The 12,015-nt window shown below is 50.6% G+C and overlaps 3 protein-coding genes across 3 annotated transcripts; 2 read left to right on the top strand and 1 right to left on the bottom strand.

The window, feature by feature from the left end:
- Window positions 1-951: 951 nt before the first annotated feature.
- BO85DRAFT_148036 (uncharacterized protein) lies at window positions 952-1,433 on the top strand. The gene has a single exon (XM_025654122.1). The coding sequence runs from the start codon at window positions 1,082-1,084 to the stop codon at window positions 1,397-1,399; it is 318 nt and encodes a 105-aa protein (XP_025511886.1). The 5' UTR covers window positions 952-1,081; the 3' UTR covers window positions 1,400-1,433.
- A 2,805-nt stretch (window positions 1,434-4,238) lies between these two features.
- Window positions 4,239-6,067, top strand: BO85DRAFT_471616 (uncharacterized protein; the record flags this gene model as incomplete). The annotated part of the gene is made up of 2 exons (XM_025662485.1): window positions 4,239-4,506; window positions 4,562-6,067. The coding sequence occupies exons 1-2, from the start codon at window positions 4,393-4,395 to the stop codon at window positions 6,065-6,067; spliced, it is 1,620 nt and encodes a 539-aa protein (XP_025511885.1). The 5' UTR covers window positions 4,239-4,392.
- A 765-nt stretch (window positions 6,068-6,832) lies between these two features.
- Window positions 6,833-9,357, bottom strand: BO85DRAFT_480800 (putative cholinesterase). Its single transcript, XM_025663026.1, has one exon. It carries the CDS (start codon window positions 9,167-9,169, stop codon window positions 6,974-6,976), a length of 2,196 nt encoding a protein of 731 aa, XP_025511884.1. The 5' UTR covers window positions 9,170-9,357; the 3' UTR covers window positions 6,833-6,973.
- Between the last annotated feature and the right edge of the window lie 2,658 nt (window positions 9,358-12,015).

Here is a 12,015-nt window from a genome sequence, read left to right as displayed (position 1 = left end):
ACTCACGCTGTTAACTTAGGCCTGTCGCATTCCACTGAGGATAGTGATTCAATGCAAGAGCTTCCTGGATGACAATATGAGATACAACACGTGACGACACAGAAGCGGCTGTCAGCGCTTGTGTTGCCGCATTCGGCAGGTCCATGCGGATAACAAGCTTCCTAGTATCATTCAAGTAATAAACGAAGACTAGACTGCTCCTACACAAACTTCTTATCTCCTAATCTCGTCTAGTCATCTGCTACTCGACACTTGCCATTAGTCTAGTAAGCGATCCGCTTGTCTCGCTCAATAAGTTCAAGTCGGATCAGTCGGCTCCCAACACTGCCGAAGGTTGATGGTTTAACAATGTGCTAAGATATTCTGTGCCTCAGGGAGTCCACTCGTTTCATTATTTGGGACCATAGCAAGGACCACCCAGCGTCTTCCAAGGAGATTCGAGTCAACGTGAAGTCCATCATGTTTGATCATTATAAACTCAGCCGCACCTAGTAGATACCGGAATGTCCGCGAGCATATGCCGGGTATTCTTCTCCGAAAGCCAACCTTGAACGCCGTATGATGAGACTAATTGTACAGATGAGACCTGCTCGTCCATATCCAGCCCAGATGCCGTATTCACAGAATTCCCTGTCTTTCCACATTTCCGCTTCCCCAACCTCGATTTCCAAAATCTCCGCCTTTCACTTTCAGCTGAGATGGTATGAGATGGCCCCAGCACAGTTTCCTTCGGAGAATCGAACCTTCAGTAATGTTGAAGGACTCGTACTTCCGCCTTCTATTGATGAAATCGCGACCAATGTTGCATTCGAACATCAGTGAGCCACAGGGTATTGGTTGTTGATTTGTATGGGCCAATGAAGTTAACACTTTTGTCTCACATCGGCACTGTTTCTGTTTCAGGCTTGAGCCAGTTCTTCGATTTCAGCCACAAGATGACGACAACAATTGCCGCAACAATTATCGCTACTATGAGAAAGATCAAGATGCCACAGATGAAAGTCCGCCGTCTTTTCTGGCGTTGGGCCTCAATCCAATGATCACTGCCGATTTTCATGGATGATTAGCCGGGTGAACTATAATGTCACACGAGGGTTTTGACATACGTCCAGATGGTAGGTTTCTTTGGTCCTGTTTCTGTCTTTGCTTCTTCGTCGAGGTGCATAGCGGCAGAGAAGCGTTTCCAGAACGCCGGGTCCCGGACAAGTGCCATGATCACGCTGCTCCACTAGTTGCCAGACATGGGGTGCCGCAATTCACTGGTTTCAGAATAAATAAGGTGTCCGTGCTGTCGATTGAAGGGCCGTACGATGGCTCAGCCTGGAGCTTGGAGGCGTCAAGGATAGTAAATTTGAAGGATATCAACAAAGTTACGTTGACACAGTCAACCAAAATATGAGCGGTAATGTACGCTTTCGCTTACGGCTGGAGCGCCAGCGAAAGAGAGTGAAGTAGAGATTGAATCAGTCTAACAATTGAAGGCTTCACAATATGGACTAGTTGTGACCTCCCGAACGACCATAGAACGAGAGACGTCAACAGGGAGCGCAAACGCGGGTATAACAGGGATTAAGAAAAATAACAAAAGCTCAAGTGAGGATGGATCAGGGACGAGCGAGGGCATTATTGCTGAATACCAGCAGCATCGGATGCTGGACTCGTTGCAATGCTGCCCGTAGAGGTGCGTGAATTCCAAACAGCTCGGCGGGAATGACGGGCCCGGGCCAGGGTCGGCGCGGAATCTGGATCGGCAGCACGCCGCCCAATCACAACCACCGGAATCTGACAGGTCTGGTCCTGCACCCAATAAAACGAGCATCTTCGGCCCACGGTTCGATTGAATAAGGTATGTGGTCATGCCGGTCGGCTTGATCTGGTCAGGGCACGAGCAACAAGCATGGCGACCCGGTATTTCGATGCCTATCAACAAACAATTTACCCAAAATCCAGCCGCGTCGCAGCAGTCTTCCCAGGCTAGGCCAACGAGGCCAAAGTATGTCCCTCAATATTAAAGGTTGTCCCGGTACTTTGAGAGAATGCTGTAAATTATTCCTCGAATTTCTCCAACTTGATTTAACTCACATTCTTCGACTGTCCGACTCGCAAATGTTCTGCGATCTGATCTGGCTCTTCAGGTATTGATTCAAGAGGCCCTTCAGGAAGAAACTCCAGGGCCGAAGAACAAGATTACAGGCATGGACGGATACTTCGACTTGTGCCTATTCAGTACCTCCAATTTCGTGCCTGAACACTGGGGACCATGAACTAACTGCCTTGATAAGCCATGGTTATCCAGGACAATTCGGGATAGCAATAAGTACACTCACAGCATCTATGTTTGAATCATCTTGGAGCTCATGCGACATCCTCATGTGCATGCATGATCTGACTCACATAGGCCATGTGCACAGAGTATACACACATACTGGCAAGGGCGGCCAGCAGAGAAAAAGCCCCACCCACCATTAGCCAAGCCAAAGGCTTAACTACTGTCTATTAATAGGCTCTGCAATTGGAATTATGAGTCGAGTAAGGGGACAAGCAGTTTCATCGTTACCTTGTCTGTCCTTCATGGGGTTGCTGTGAGGGACCAGTGGCTGGCAGCTATGTTGATTCCATTGGCTGGAACTCAATTATCAGAATTGAGCTTACTCACTGCGAAACTAGTTTGGCCACCTGGCATTAGGGAGCCTGATCCTTTTTCACTGGTGCCTTACCCCCGTATGGCATAAGGCAGGCATCAGCTTAGATCGGTGTTTCAGCAAGAACCATGCTTATCATGAAGGTGTGAAGGAAGCTGGATCTACTGGACCGCCTCCTATGCGTTCACACTCATCCTTACTGCAGTACGTACTAATGCATGTAATTGTGCTTCGCTTCCTTGCATTTATCACGACGAGATCTTTTACCACATCTGGCTCTTTGTAGAAGATATCAGTAGTCTCGACGCCTAACTAACTCCAAAAATAACCAGTTATTACCACAAAACACGCTGACAGACCTAACGGAGACGTATCGAGAGTCTTCTTATCCTTCTGTTTTTCGTTAACGTGAAAATGTGATATACAGCATGGTAATCGGCTCGTACCGAAGGGACACTTGCGTATGGGAAGACTTGGCATCTGAGAGACTCGAGGTATTACTCAGGGTGGCTGGCAGAGACCATCATCCGAAGATGAGCCCTGGTGATAGTGGAAGTAATTCCAGCGGCTTGTGGCGCGGGCCTGGGCTACGATCCAGCCGGTCCTGGCACCAGCGAAGCCTGCGCAGCGAGCAGGTGGCGCAGGAGCTGGTCTTGCTCCATAAGGCCCGGCTGCCCGGACCATACCCTTTGGGAAGAGATGTCTTTGGTGGCATCGTTGCATACGTGCGTGCTTCTCCTCAGTCATTTCAGAGATGATAGAGTTCTCTTCGTGGATTTGAGACAAGAGGATTCAGCCAAACTTATGCACATGCCATCAGACATCTTTTCCAGCAGTCCTCGGCAATCTTCCTGTAGCACTTTTAAAGATAACCCGAGACGGGATTATTGGAGGATGGGAGCATGTCTTCGCCTATTAGCGTTTGTTGATCAGCTCAATTGAGGGTTGGATCATGTCATATCATTCTAATGTGCGCTCGAAATTGTGGTCACGAATGATGCTAATCTAGATCATGTACCTCAACCGAGGCCAACAGGTGAAGATGGTATGGAGCTCTGTTGCTTGGATCAAGCCAGCTGTATCAGGGATAGGGGGTCATCAGAATGGAAAGAAGTCAGTAGATCAAGCCCGTCTGGAATCTGTAGTCAAAGAGCAGTAAGAGATAGTCTCTCTCATTGGGGGGGGGGGATGGGCAACCCCTCCAACCCAACCCATCATCAGGTGATTCCCACAATGGCGAGTGACTTTTTTGGCGGAGGGCAGACCGGAAGTCAGACCTTCAAAACCTTCAGGTACCCAAAAGCGGCCTCGTGCAGGGCCCCATTTGGCTTTCTGTCGCATACAGCGCCAGCATGGTCCGACGCCAATAAAACGAAGGTGAGCAGATGAGGCGGATTGAGTTGGCGTGTTGACGGTGCCAGCAAAGGAGTTGACATCCTTTGGGCTCCCCCGCAGTGGAGCCAGTGCTGGATGGGTGCCTGACCGCCAGGCCGAAGCCTTGCGCTTGACAGGCCACTAACCGCCCGCGATCACGCGTCTTCACTATGCCTTGAATGGCATGAAGAGCTGCTGCGGCACAAGGTGCAGGTGCAGCACTGCACCTCACCAAAACTAACAACCGCATTCCCAGCCTCGTTCTTCAATCCACCTTCTTCAACCTCCTTCTGTCCCCCATTCTCCCCCCATTGATGTCCCCGCTGTCCTCACTGCCGTCTAATGCCTCTACACCGGGCCCCATTCTAGCTCGGCCATGTTTTCCGCCCATGATCATCAGGGCCCGAGTTACTGGGGAGTGTTGATCAATGCCGATAAGAGTCCGGCCCCGCTGCTGGAACAGCTGTGCCTGGAAATTGCCCGCATCATCGTAAGTCGCGAATGGGGGGAGCTTCTCCTGAGTTACTGCGCACTATGAATTCAAGCTTATCTCCCATGGTTCGCGTGCGAAGACATCCTTCGACGACTACGCTACCGCCGACCTCACTCCCGAACGACTGGCTGCTTTTTATCGCAAGGTGGGCGGCAACTACGACGTCCTCTTTCTCCAGACCAAACCGTCCGCGCTTTCCTTCATCTACCAACGCCTGGGATGCTTCCATAGTATTCAGCCTACTTCCGATCCTTATAAACCTCCCGCCATTCCAGCTCTTCAGCCGAATGGCTTCGTGCGATGGCAGACCATTCAGCTCCTTCTCGATCCGGACGAGCATTGCCGGTACCTCCAAAACGCGGTCGAATTGTGGGACATTGAAACTCCGAGCGGGGAGTTCTTTCCCAAACAAATTCCGCGGGAGGCTTTTCCAGACAGACCAGACCCGGAAATGGTAGAATGGCACGAGTCGGTTAGTCGACGCTTCGAACTCGATTACATTAAGAGAAACATCTTGCGTGCATCTCCACCGAGCTTTGGCACCTACCATTCTCATTTCTCCAACAAAGACATTCCACTCACCAGGGAAGAGACCAGCCTCCCTCCACGGCGCCGGTCGTCAACACATCGCCCTCACCTAGTCCCAGAGGAACCTTCCCCTCCCAGTAGGCACCAGAGGCGTCGCAGCGGCGAGTACCCACCGCCAGCCACCCGTCGGGTTCAGTCAACATACTTCCCCCGTGCACCAGACGTTGAGGCGCCTCGCCGAGCTCCTTCACCTCCCATGTGGACCAAGTCTGCTCCCAAACCAAGAGGTCGCGATCGCACTCCGGCGTATTCCCGGCCTGTCAGTCCAAATACATTGCCTGGGAACAGTGCATCTGATGCGTCATCCGAAGATTCTGGAGGTGCAGTACGCCGCGCGTCCCCCAGCGCTAGTCGACACCATCGTCATCTGCGTCCAGATACTCCGCACCATTCTCATGCTCGCCGTCATTCACATGAATCCTACGCCAGGAGACCCGAACGGGCATTCTCCCCGGATGATCAGCGACGATACATGCACCGGGACATGTACAATGCCAGCTCGGCCAGACCCTACGACTCCGATGGTCCTCGTCGGGCACGCTCGTCGAGGATATATGCCGAGGAGCCGGTCCGCCCTCCCCGGACTCCAAGGCCAACATTCCGCGACCACGTGTTTACCGATTCCGCAGCTGTCCCGGTCAACCATGAAGTGCCGGTATACACGCACATGCACCCCCGATACATGAACAGGAATGGCAGCTATCCAGTCCGACCGCCTCCCCCACCCGACGTTGACATGCGTGCGGGCGATGACGGCCGACGGAGTTACAGAGGACCTCACGTCAACCCCAACGCCTCTGGTTTCAGTAACTCGGCAACTCCGGAGCGTTCCCGCTACCCCTCAGGCGGATATCGGCCTCAGAGATGGGCCAATCCGGTACAGCCATCGCCAGCCCGAGGAATCCCCGTAGGAATGCCGGACATGGAATATCCTCCGAGAAGCCGACGGTCCACTATGTACGACCGGTGAACAATCCCAACAACCTTTTCTTTACATCTGTCAACAAGAATGATCACTCCTACCCAGAATCACACCTCTAAGCACGACAACAAAGACTATTACCCTCCTAATGAATACACGTTACTCCAGACTACAGTACTACTACGCTACAAAGACTAAAGAATGACACCGCGCAGAGCCATTATTGACGACAGCAAGAACGAAGCGGGGTATGGAATACATGAATGACCGGCGATTTACTTGCTTGGGCGGTTTCCTGAATGGCCAATACCCCACATTTGATGATAATGCTACGTGCTACGATATGACATGATATGATGAACTGACGGACCCGATGGCGGTCGGCTATGTTACGATTAACGACGATACGAGTATTATTAGAGAGTTAGACGGAGTTCTGCTGTTTCTTTCGCGGTCTCTCACTATTCTCTCTGTTGTTTTATTCTACCTTATTTGATTCCATGGGTCATCTTTTCTCTTTTACCTCGTTAGTATACACTACTTACTATATTACGAATATCAGATGATTCAGATTGTTTCCCTTTACTAAAGAGGGGTCTTAATTGGTCACTAGTGGTTGTTTGATTGGTAAGTATATAGCTATGGCCGATGTTGTCATTAACCATAGCATAGTATTTGGGAGCGTAAGATGTAGGTTGCGAGAAAGGAAGCTTTGCATTTCGCTCCCGCTTAATTATCCTAGAACTGAGTACATTTCCACCCATTCCTGCTCATTGAGACAATGCAATGAACTTTAGCGATATTGAGCCCTTTCAAATTATAGATTTACATTCATATTCCTCGACTCCAGCATGATGCTTCTACCGCTATATACATAATACCGACACTTCCGCTTCCACACGTCAAAATATATACTAGTATCCACAGTATATAGTCCTCTCCATCCCCACACACTCAAACAGTAAGATTAGCCCTCTGGAAGCTAAACCCAAAGTCCTCAAACACGGCACACTTCTCCGTAACACCGGGATTCTTCACAATCGACGGCGGCATATCAAGAACACTCACATTTCGCTCCGCGACCTCATACTCAGGCATGTAGTACCCACGAGGGCCAAAGATCTGGTAAGTCGATGCATAAGCGGGCCCACGAAGCTTCAGCATGTCCAGATCGGGGTTGGGATTGCGGGTGCGGAAGAATGAACCGAAGATGTCGTTCATGAGACGTGCATGCAGGATGTCTCGCTTGTTGTAGTATGGGGAGACATTCTTTGTCTTGCTGTTGAGAGTGCCCCAGGCGGGAAGCACATCTGCGGAGTGGCAGGTGGCGTTGAAATCCGTGTTGGGGGAGCAGATGCTGGGCACATCGACGGTGGTTTGCACGTGGCCGTGTCGGACTTCGACTTCCCAGAGGTGCGGGAATGCGTGGCGCCCGCCGTGGCGGAGGAGGTAGGCTTGTGGGCAGGTCCATTCGCTGTGGGTGAGGGCGTCGGCGACGGTGTTTCGGACGCTGTCGGGGTCTGAGGCGTTGAGGGGGAAGGCGGAGGTGGCGATGAGGGATTTGATGAGGGAGGTCGGGTAGGCGTAGCTGTAGACGAGCTTGAGAGCGGCTTCGCTTGCGCCTAGGTTTGGGACGTATTGGTCTACGTAGAGGGCGGCCTCGGTGGTGACGGTTGTGAACATGGTCGGGACGCGGTTGGGGAGTTTGTTCGAGGCGAGAAGACGGTAGAATTGGTCGTCGATGATGCCACTGCCGGTGTCGTCTACTATGGGCATCAAGGGCTCGATTGATGCGAGGATCTCGGATGAATGCAGCCAATCGCTGGCGATGGTCTCGGTGGAGGCTGTCATGGCCGCTTCGAACTCGGTAGTGTTGTCGAGATACCGGGTTGCCGGAACCGATCTCAGGCAGGAGATGAGGGCGGTTTCCGATGTGGTGCCGTTGCAGCCGACAGCCCCTGCGATGTTGGGAGTAACGATCTTGGTATACACCTCGCGTGTGAACCAGGGAAGGTCTACGGGGGCGGACTGCACAATGGCACCGGAGAATAGGCCGTGGGCTGCAGTTGATGAGAGTAGCGCAATAACACTCTGGCCTCCGGCGGATTGGCCGAAGATTGTGACATGGTTTGGATCTCCACCGAATGCTTCGATGTACTTGTTGACCCACTTCAAGGCGAGGATTTGGTCGCGTGTGCCGTAATTGCCCGTGGTGAGGTTGCCCGTGGTCAGCCACCCTAGAGCACCGACTCGGTAGTTGACTGTCACAACGACGACGTCGTTACGGCTGGCGAAATTTCCTCCATCGTAGTCGACCATGGATGCGGTTCCACTGGTGAACGCACCACCGTAAAAGTATACCGCGACAGGCTTGCGGGTGGACTTTCTGTCATGTGAAGAGGGCAGGACAGGAGAATAGACGTTCAGGTATAGACAGTCTTCCGAGATACCGCCGTTGTCGAGTGTACCGAAGCCCGAAACTGATTGAATGCATGAGTCCGCCAGTTCAGTCGCGTCGATCTTCTTGGGACCTGAGTACGGGCGTGGGGGTGCGAATCGCAGGTCCCTGACTGGCGGGTCTGCGAAGGGAATGCCTAGGAATCGAAACGAGCGCCCATCGCGATAGCCAGTCACATGGTAGTCATCGAATGAGATAGATATCTTTGACTTGTTCACGGCTCCCCTGTCCTTGTCGGTAGTAGGAGGCACGCTGGAGGTGCAAAGGGCAGGCAGTTGTCGATCACACGGAGCGCGAATGACTTGCCTACGGCTTTGGGAGTATGCCTGGCAGCCATCGGGCGAGTCTTTGGCTATCCAAAAGGAGCTATTCGCCTCCACATCCTTCGTGTAAACCAGATAGTCGAGCTGGTACCCTATCTCTGTGGCGTTGGCTTGGGATACATCCTGTAGCGGATAGAGGGCTTCGCCAATGGATGCACACCGAGATTCTGCACTGAGGTATGGCAGTCGGTCGTAGACCAAGACTGCGGCGGTGCCATTGTTTCCTGGGCCCAAGTTGTTATACTTCAGAGCTTGAAGGGTGCCCAGAGAATCAATGCTGGGGTGGGTTCTTGCATCTGCTGGCGGAGCTGGGGCCGCTGGAGCAGAGCCAAAGAGAAGCAGGGAGCCTACGATAAACTGAAGCTGCATTGTCACAGACTTTGGCTACCCAGTGCACGCAAGAACAAACCACCAGGAAAGGCAGCAGCCCGTTTTAAAACCTTCATCGCTGCCAAGAGAGGTGGCCCAGAAATCTGGGCTTGGGGCCATCAGTTATTCGGGATGGCCGGAAGAACAATCCTTTGAGTCAGTCGAACGACAGAATCTGCCATAGATGGAGCATACACAGCCAAATCGGTACTGGCGGAAGCTGGGGTGCATTGATGCCAGAACTGCGGAAGCTGGGGCATCGGTTGTTCCTGAGAGAAGATTCCATTTATCTAGCCGAGGCAGCCAATATGAATGGCTCTCTCGGCAAACAACCACCGGAACCTGCTTCCTTGGCACGCGGCTGCCAACGGTTGATCAACAATGATGACTAGAGGTGTGGAGGCAGTAGGAAATCAAGGATCGTATGAGTCTAAATGGAAAAGAAGAACGACGAAGCTCCCTCACCGGAGCAATCAGCCAGGCTACTGATTTTCGCCGTTACACTCTCACAGATCCGGCTTAGTGCCCTAGCCCTATATTCTGGTGTGCAGCTGATAGCAACGACTCGGATGCGTGATTAGAATGATGTGATACCCATTTACTACATTGATGATCGAAATCTAGCATCGTAAGTGTTATGTTATCTGTGCTTATCGGAAATATTGTTCTGTAAGGTGCATAATGTTTGCGATATTGTTGTAAGATCTTCTGGGCTAGTATCACCCCTTCGCGTTGTATGGTAGCGGTAGCCCAACTTCTGGCGCTGGTACTGGAAGCGCGAAGTACAAGTGATTTCCTGGTGAATCGCTTCACTAGTGCACTTCGGTGGGATTTGAATGGCTTGGACACCTAATCAACTCAAACTTGTTAGCTCGCCAGGTTCATGTGTTCCGAGGTAATTGAAAGCCTTCACTTTGTGTTGCCAACCGTAGGTGTAAGTGCATATACGAAAGTGTGTTTTTGTGAAATGCACTGATCCATTTCGTAGTGATCGCACCGCCAATTCATGCAATATTGCCTATGCAAAGGCCTTCAAGCGACAGGAAGCCAAAGTTCTTACAAGTATGGAGAGGACTAGAGTAGTGTTATAAATTAGGTGATTTTGCTACCAACAAACATGAGTTGTAGGGACACACCAATCAGTCCAGTGTAACCGTCCATGTGAAATATGAGTCAGAGTAATAGCCTGGAGAATGAGAGTATCTAGAAAAGAGCGTGACTTTCGATAAGCAAGAAAATCATCCGGGGAGGTAAGGCTTTAGTCTCAGATGACAAACGTAAGGTTCAAGTGCAGTTGGCTAGATGGATGATGAAGTAGATCAAGAACCGAGAGTAAGAGGTTACCCACATTCAAAAGCTAGAGTTAGGAAAGATGTGGAATAATAAAGGGTTGAATTACCTTTTTAAGATAACAGGTACAGGTTCACACCTACCGTAAAATATCATCGCTAGAACTAATAAAGATAAGGTGTGCTTATTTCCTAGACTCTCCAGGGCCAGAGGCAAAAAGGGGGGCTACAATAGGCTTCAGTAAACATGGAAACATTGTCAACAAAAAGGGTAGCGCACCGTATTCACCTCACTGACTAGGAAGAATTCATGAGGGAGAGTGAATTACGGAAAGAAGTGGTAAGAATCGGTGGGTCGGGGGACCAGCTTGTCTGCAGAGGTGAACTGTATGTTACTTTCTGTAAAGTAGGAATAGAATATGAAGAGGGATAGGGGGAATATTAATAGCATTAATAGAAAATAAGGACCAGTATGAGATGGGGAGAGCCTCATGGGGTGCGGATGCGGGAAGACATGATATATACCAGAAAGGGAAGGACCCGAATAGCTTCACCATCACCAGCATCTCACTACACCCACCATTCACGCCCTCCAAGGGAAACAATGCCGCCAGAATCGATACCTGGGCAAATAGGCCACCCAAATTACCTTTTTCAGACAGAAAAGGGGAACAGACAAGGGAAGTTCTGAGACGTAAACAGTAACCAAACCCAGGGTAACCGAGTGGCTTAAAGCCGGGCCCGTAGTTCTGCCTGTCTCTTAGGCCGTGTAGAACCAGATACACTCGGGAGTCCTGGGTACGATTCCGGGCATGGGCGAGCTGGCCCTTGACACGTAGTACATAGCACGTAGGCTCAAGAACGTGCCATCGTCTTGCTGGAAATCGTCTGCAAAAACCGCACTAAGCGGTTTTCGTAGCCTCCTATGGGTTGGCAACCCATAGATGCAGGTGAGCTTTTTACTTTTTTGTATAGATAGATATTTCCCCTATTTAGTTGCGCGGCTAGAGACGATTGAAAGAAAGATGCTGAAAAAGATGCGAAGAGACTCTACTCTACCGGGAACATGTTTTGATTATTCGAGGGTTTGTGCCTGATTCAGGCAAACCTTTACAATTCACCGTTGGGGGTTGTATTTTTCCATGTCTCTCGTCTGTTGTTGAATGCTTTCAATCAGTTATTGACGAATAATTCGGACACAAATCCATTACTGTCGTTTGATCTGATGCTTAGATAAAAGGTGCTGGGTGACGGCTAATATATTAGACGTAATTATGAAAAAGACTAGTATAACAGATACTGATCTCGGACAAATCTGCAGTAATAAGACGATGCTTGAAGTTCCTGCAACTTACTAGTTTGACCAAAGAAGCTGGATATAATCTACTTACAGAGCAGTTGCAGGTTTAAATCTGGACTGTTGGGCAAGAGAGGAAACAAATTACACGAGGGATGGAATTGACCCCCCGAGCCAGAATGATCGTTGGTTCCGGGAATTGTAGAGGTTAGGGAGTTGAGAAGGTCAGGCGGAGTTTACCGTGTCTTTGTATGTTCGCA

Source organism: Aspergillus piperis, assembly GCF_003184755.1.
Source record: "Aspergillus piperis CBS 112811 unplaced genomic scaffold BO85scaffold_21, whole genome shotgun sequence".
Taxonomy (NCBI): Eukaryota; Fungi; Ascomycota; class Eurotiomycetes; order Eurotiales; family Aspergillaceae; genus Aspergillus; species Aspergillus piperis.
Note: the sequence above shows the minus strand (reverse complement) of the source record. Positions and strands in the feature narration are given on the sequence as shown.

Excerpts from the sequence above, each read along its gene's own strand:
- BO85DRAFT_480800 (XM_025663026.1), bottom strand. The coding sequence starts at position 9,169 with ATGCAGCTTCAGTTTATCGTAGGCTCCCTGCTTCTCTTTGGCTCTGCT.
- BO85DRAFT_148036 (XM_025654122.1), top strand. The coding sequence starts at position 1,082 with ATGTCACACGAGGGTTTTGACATACGTCCAGATGGTAGGTTTCTTTGG.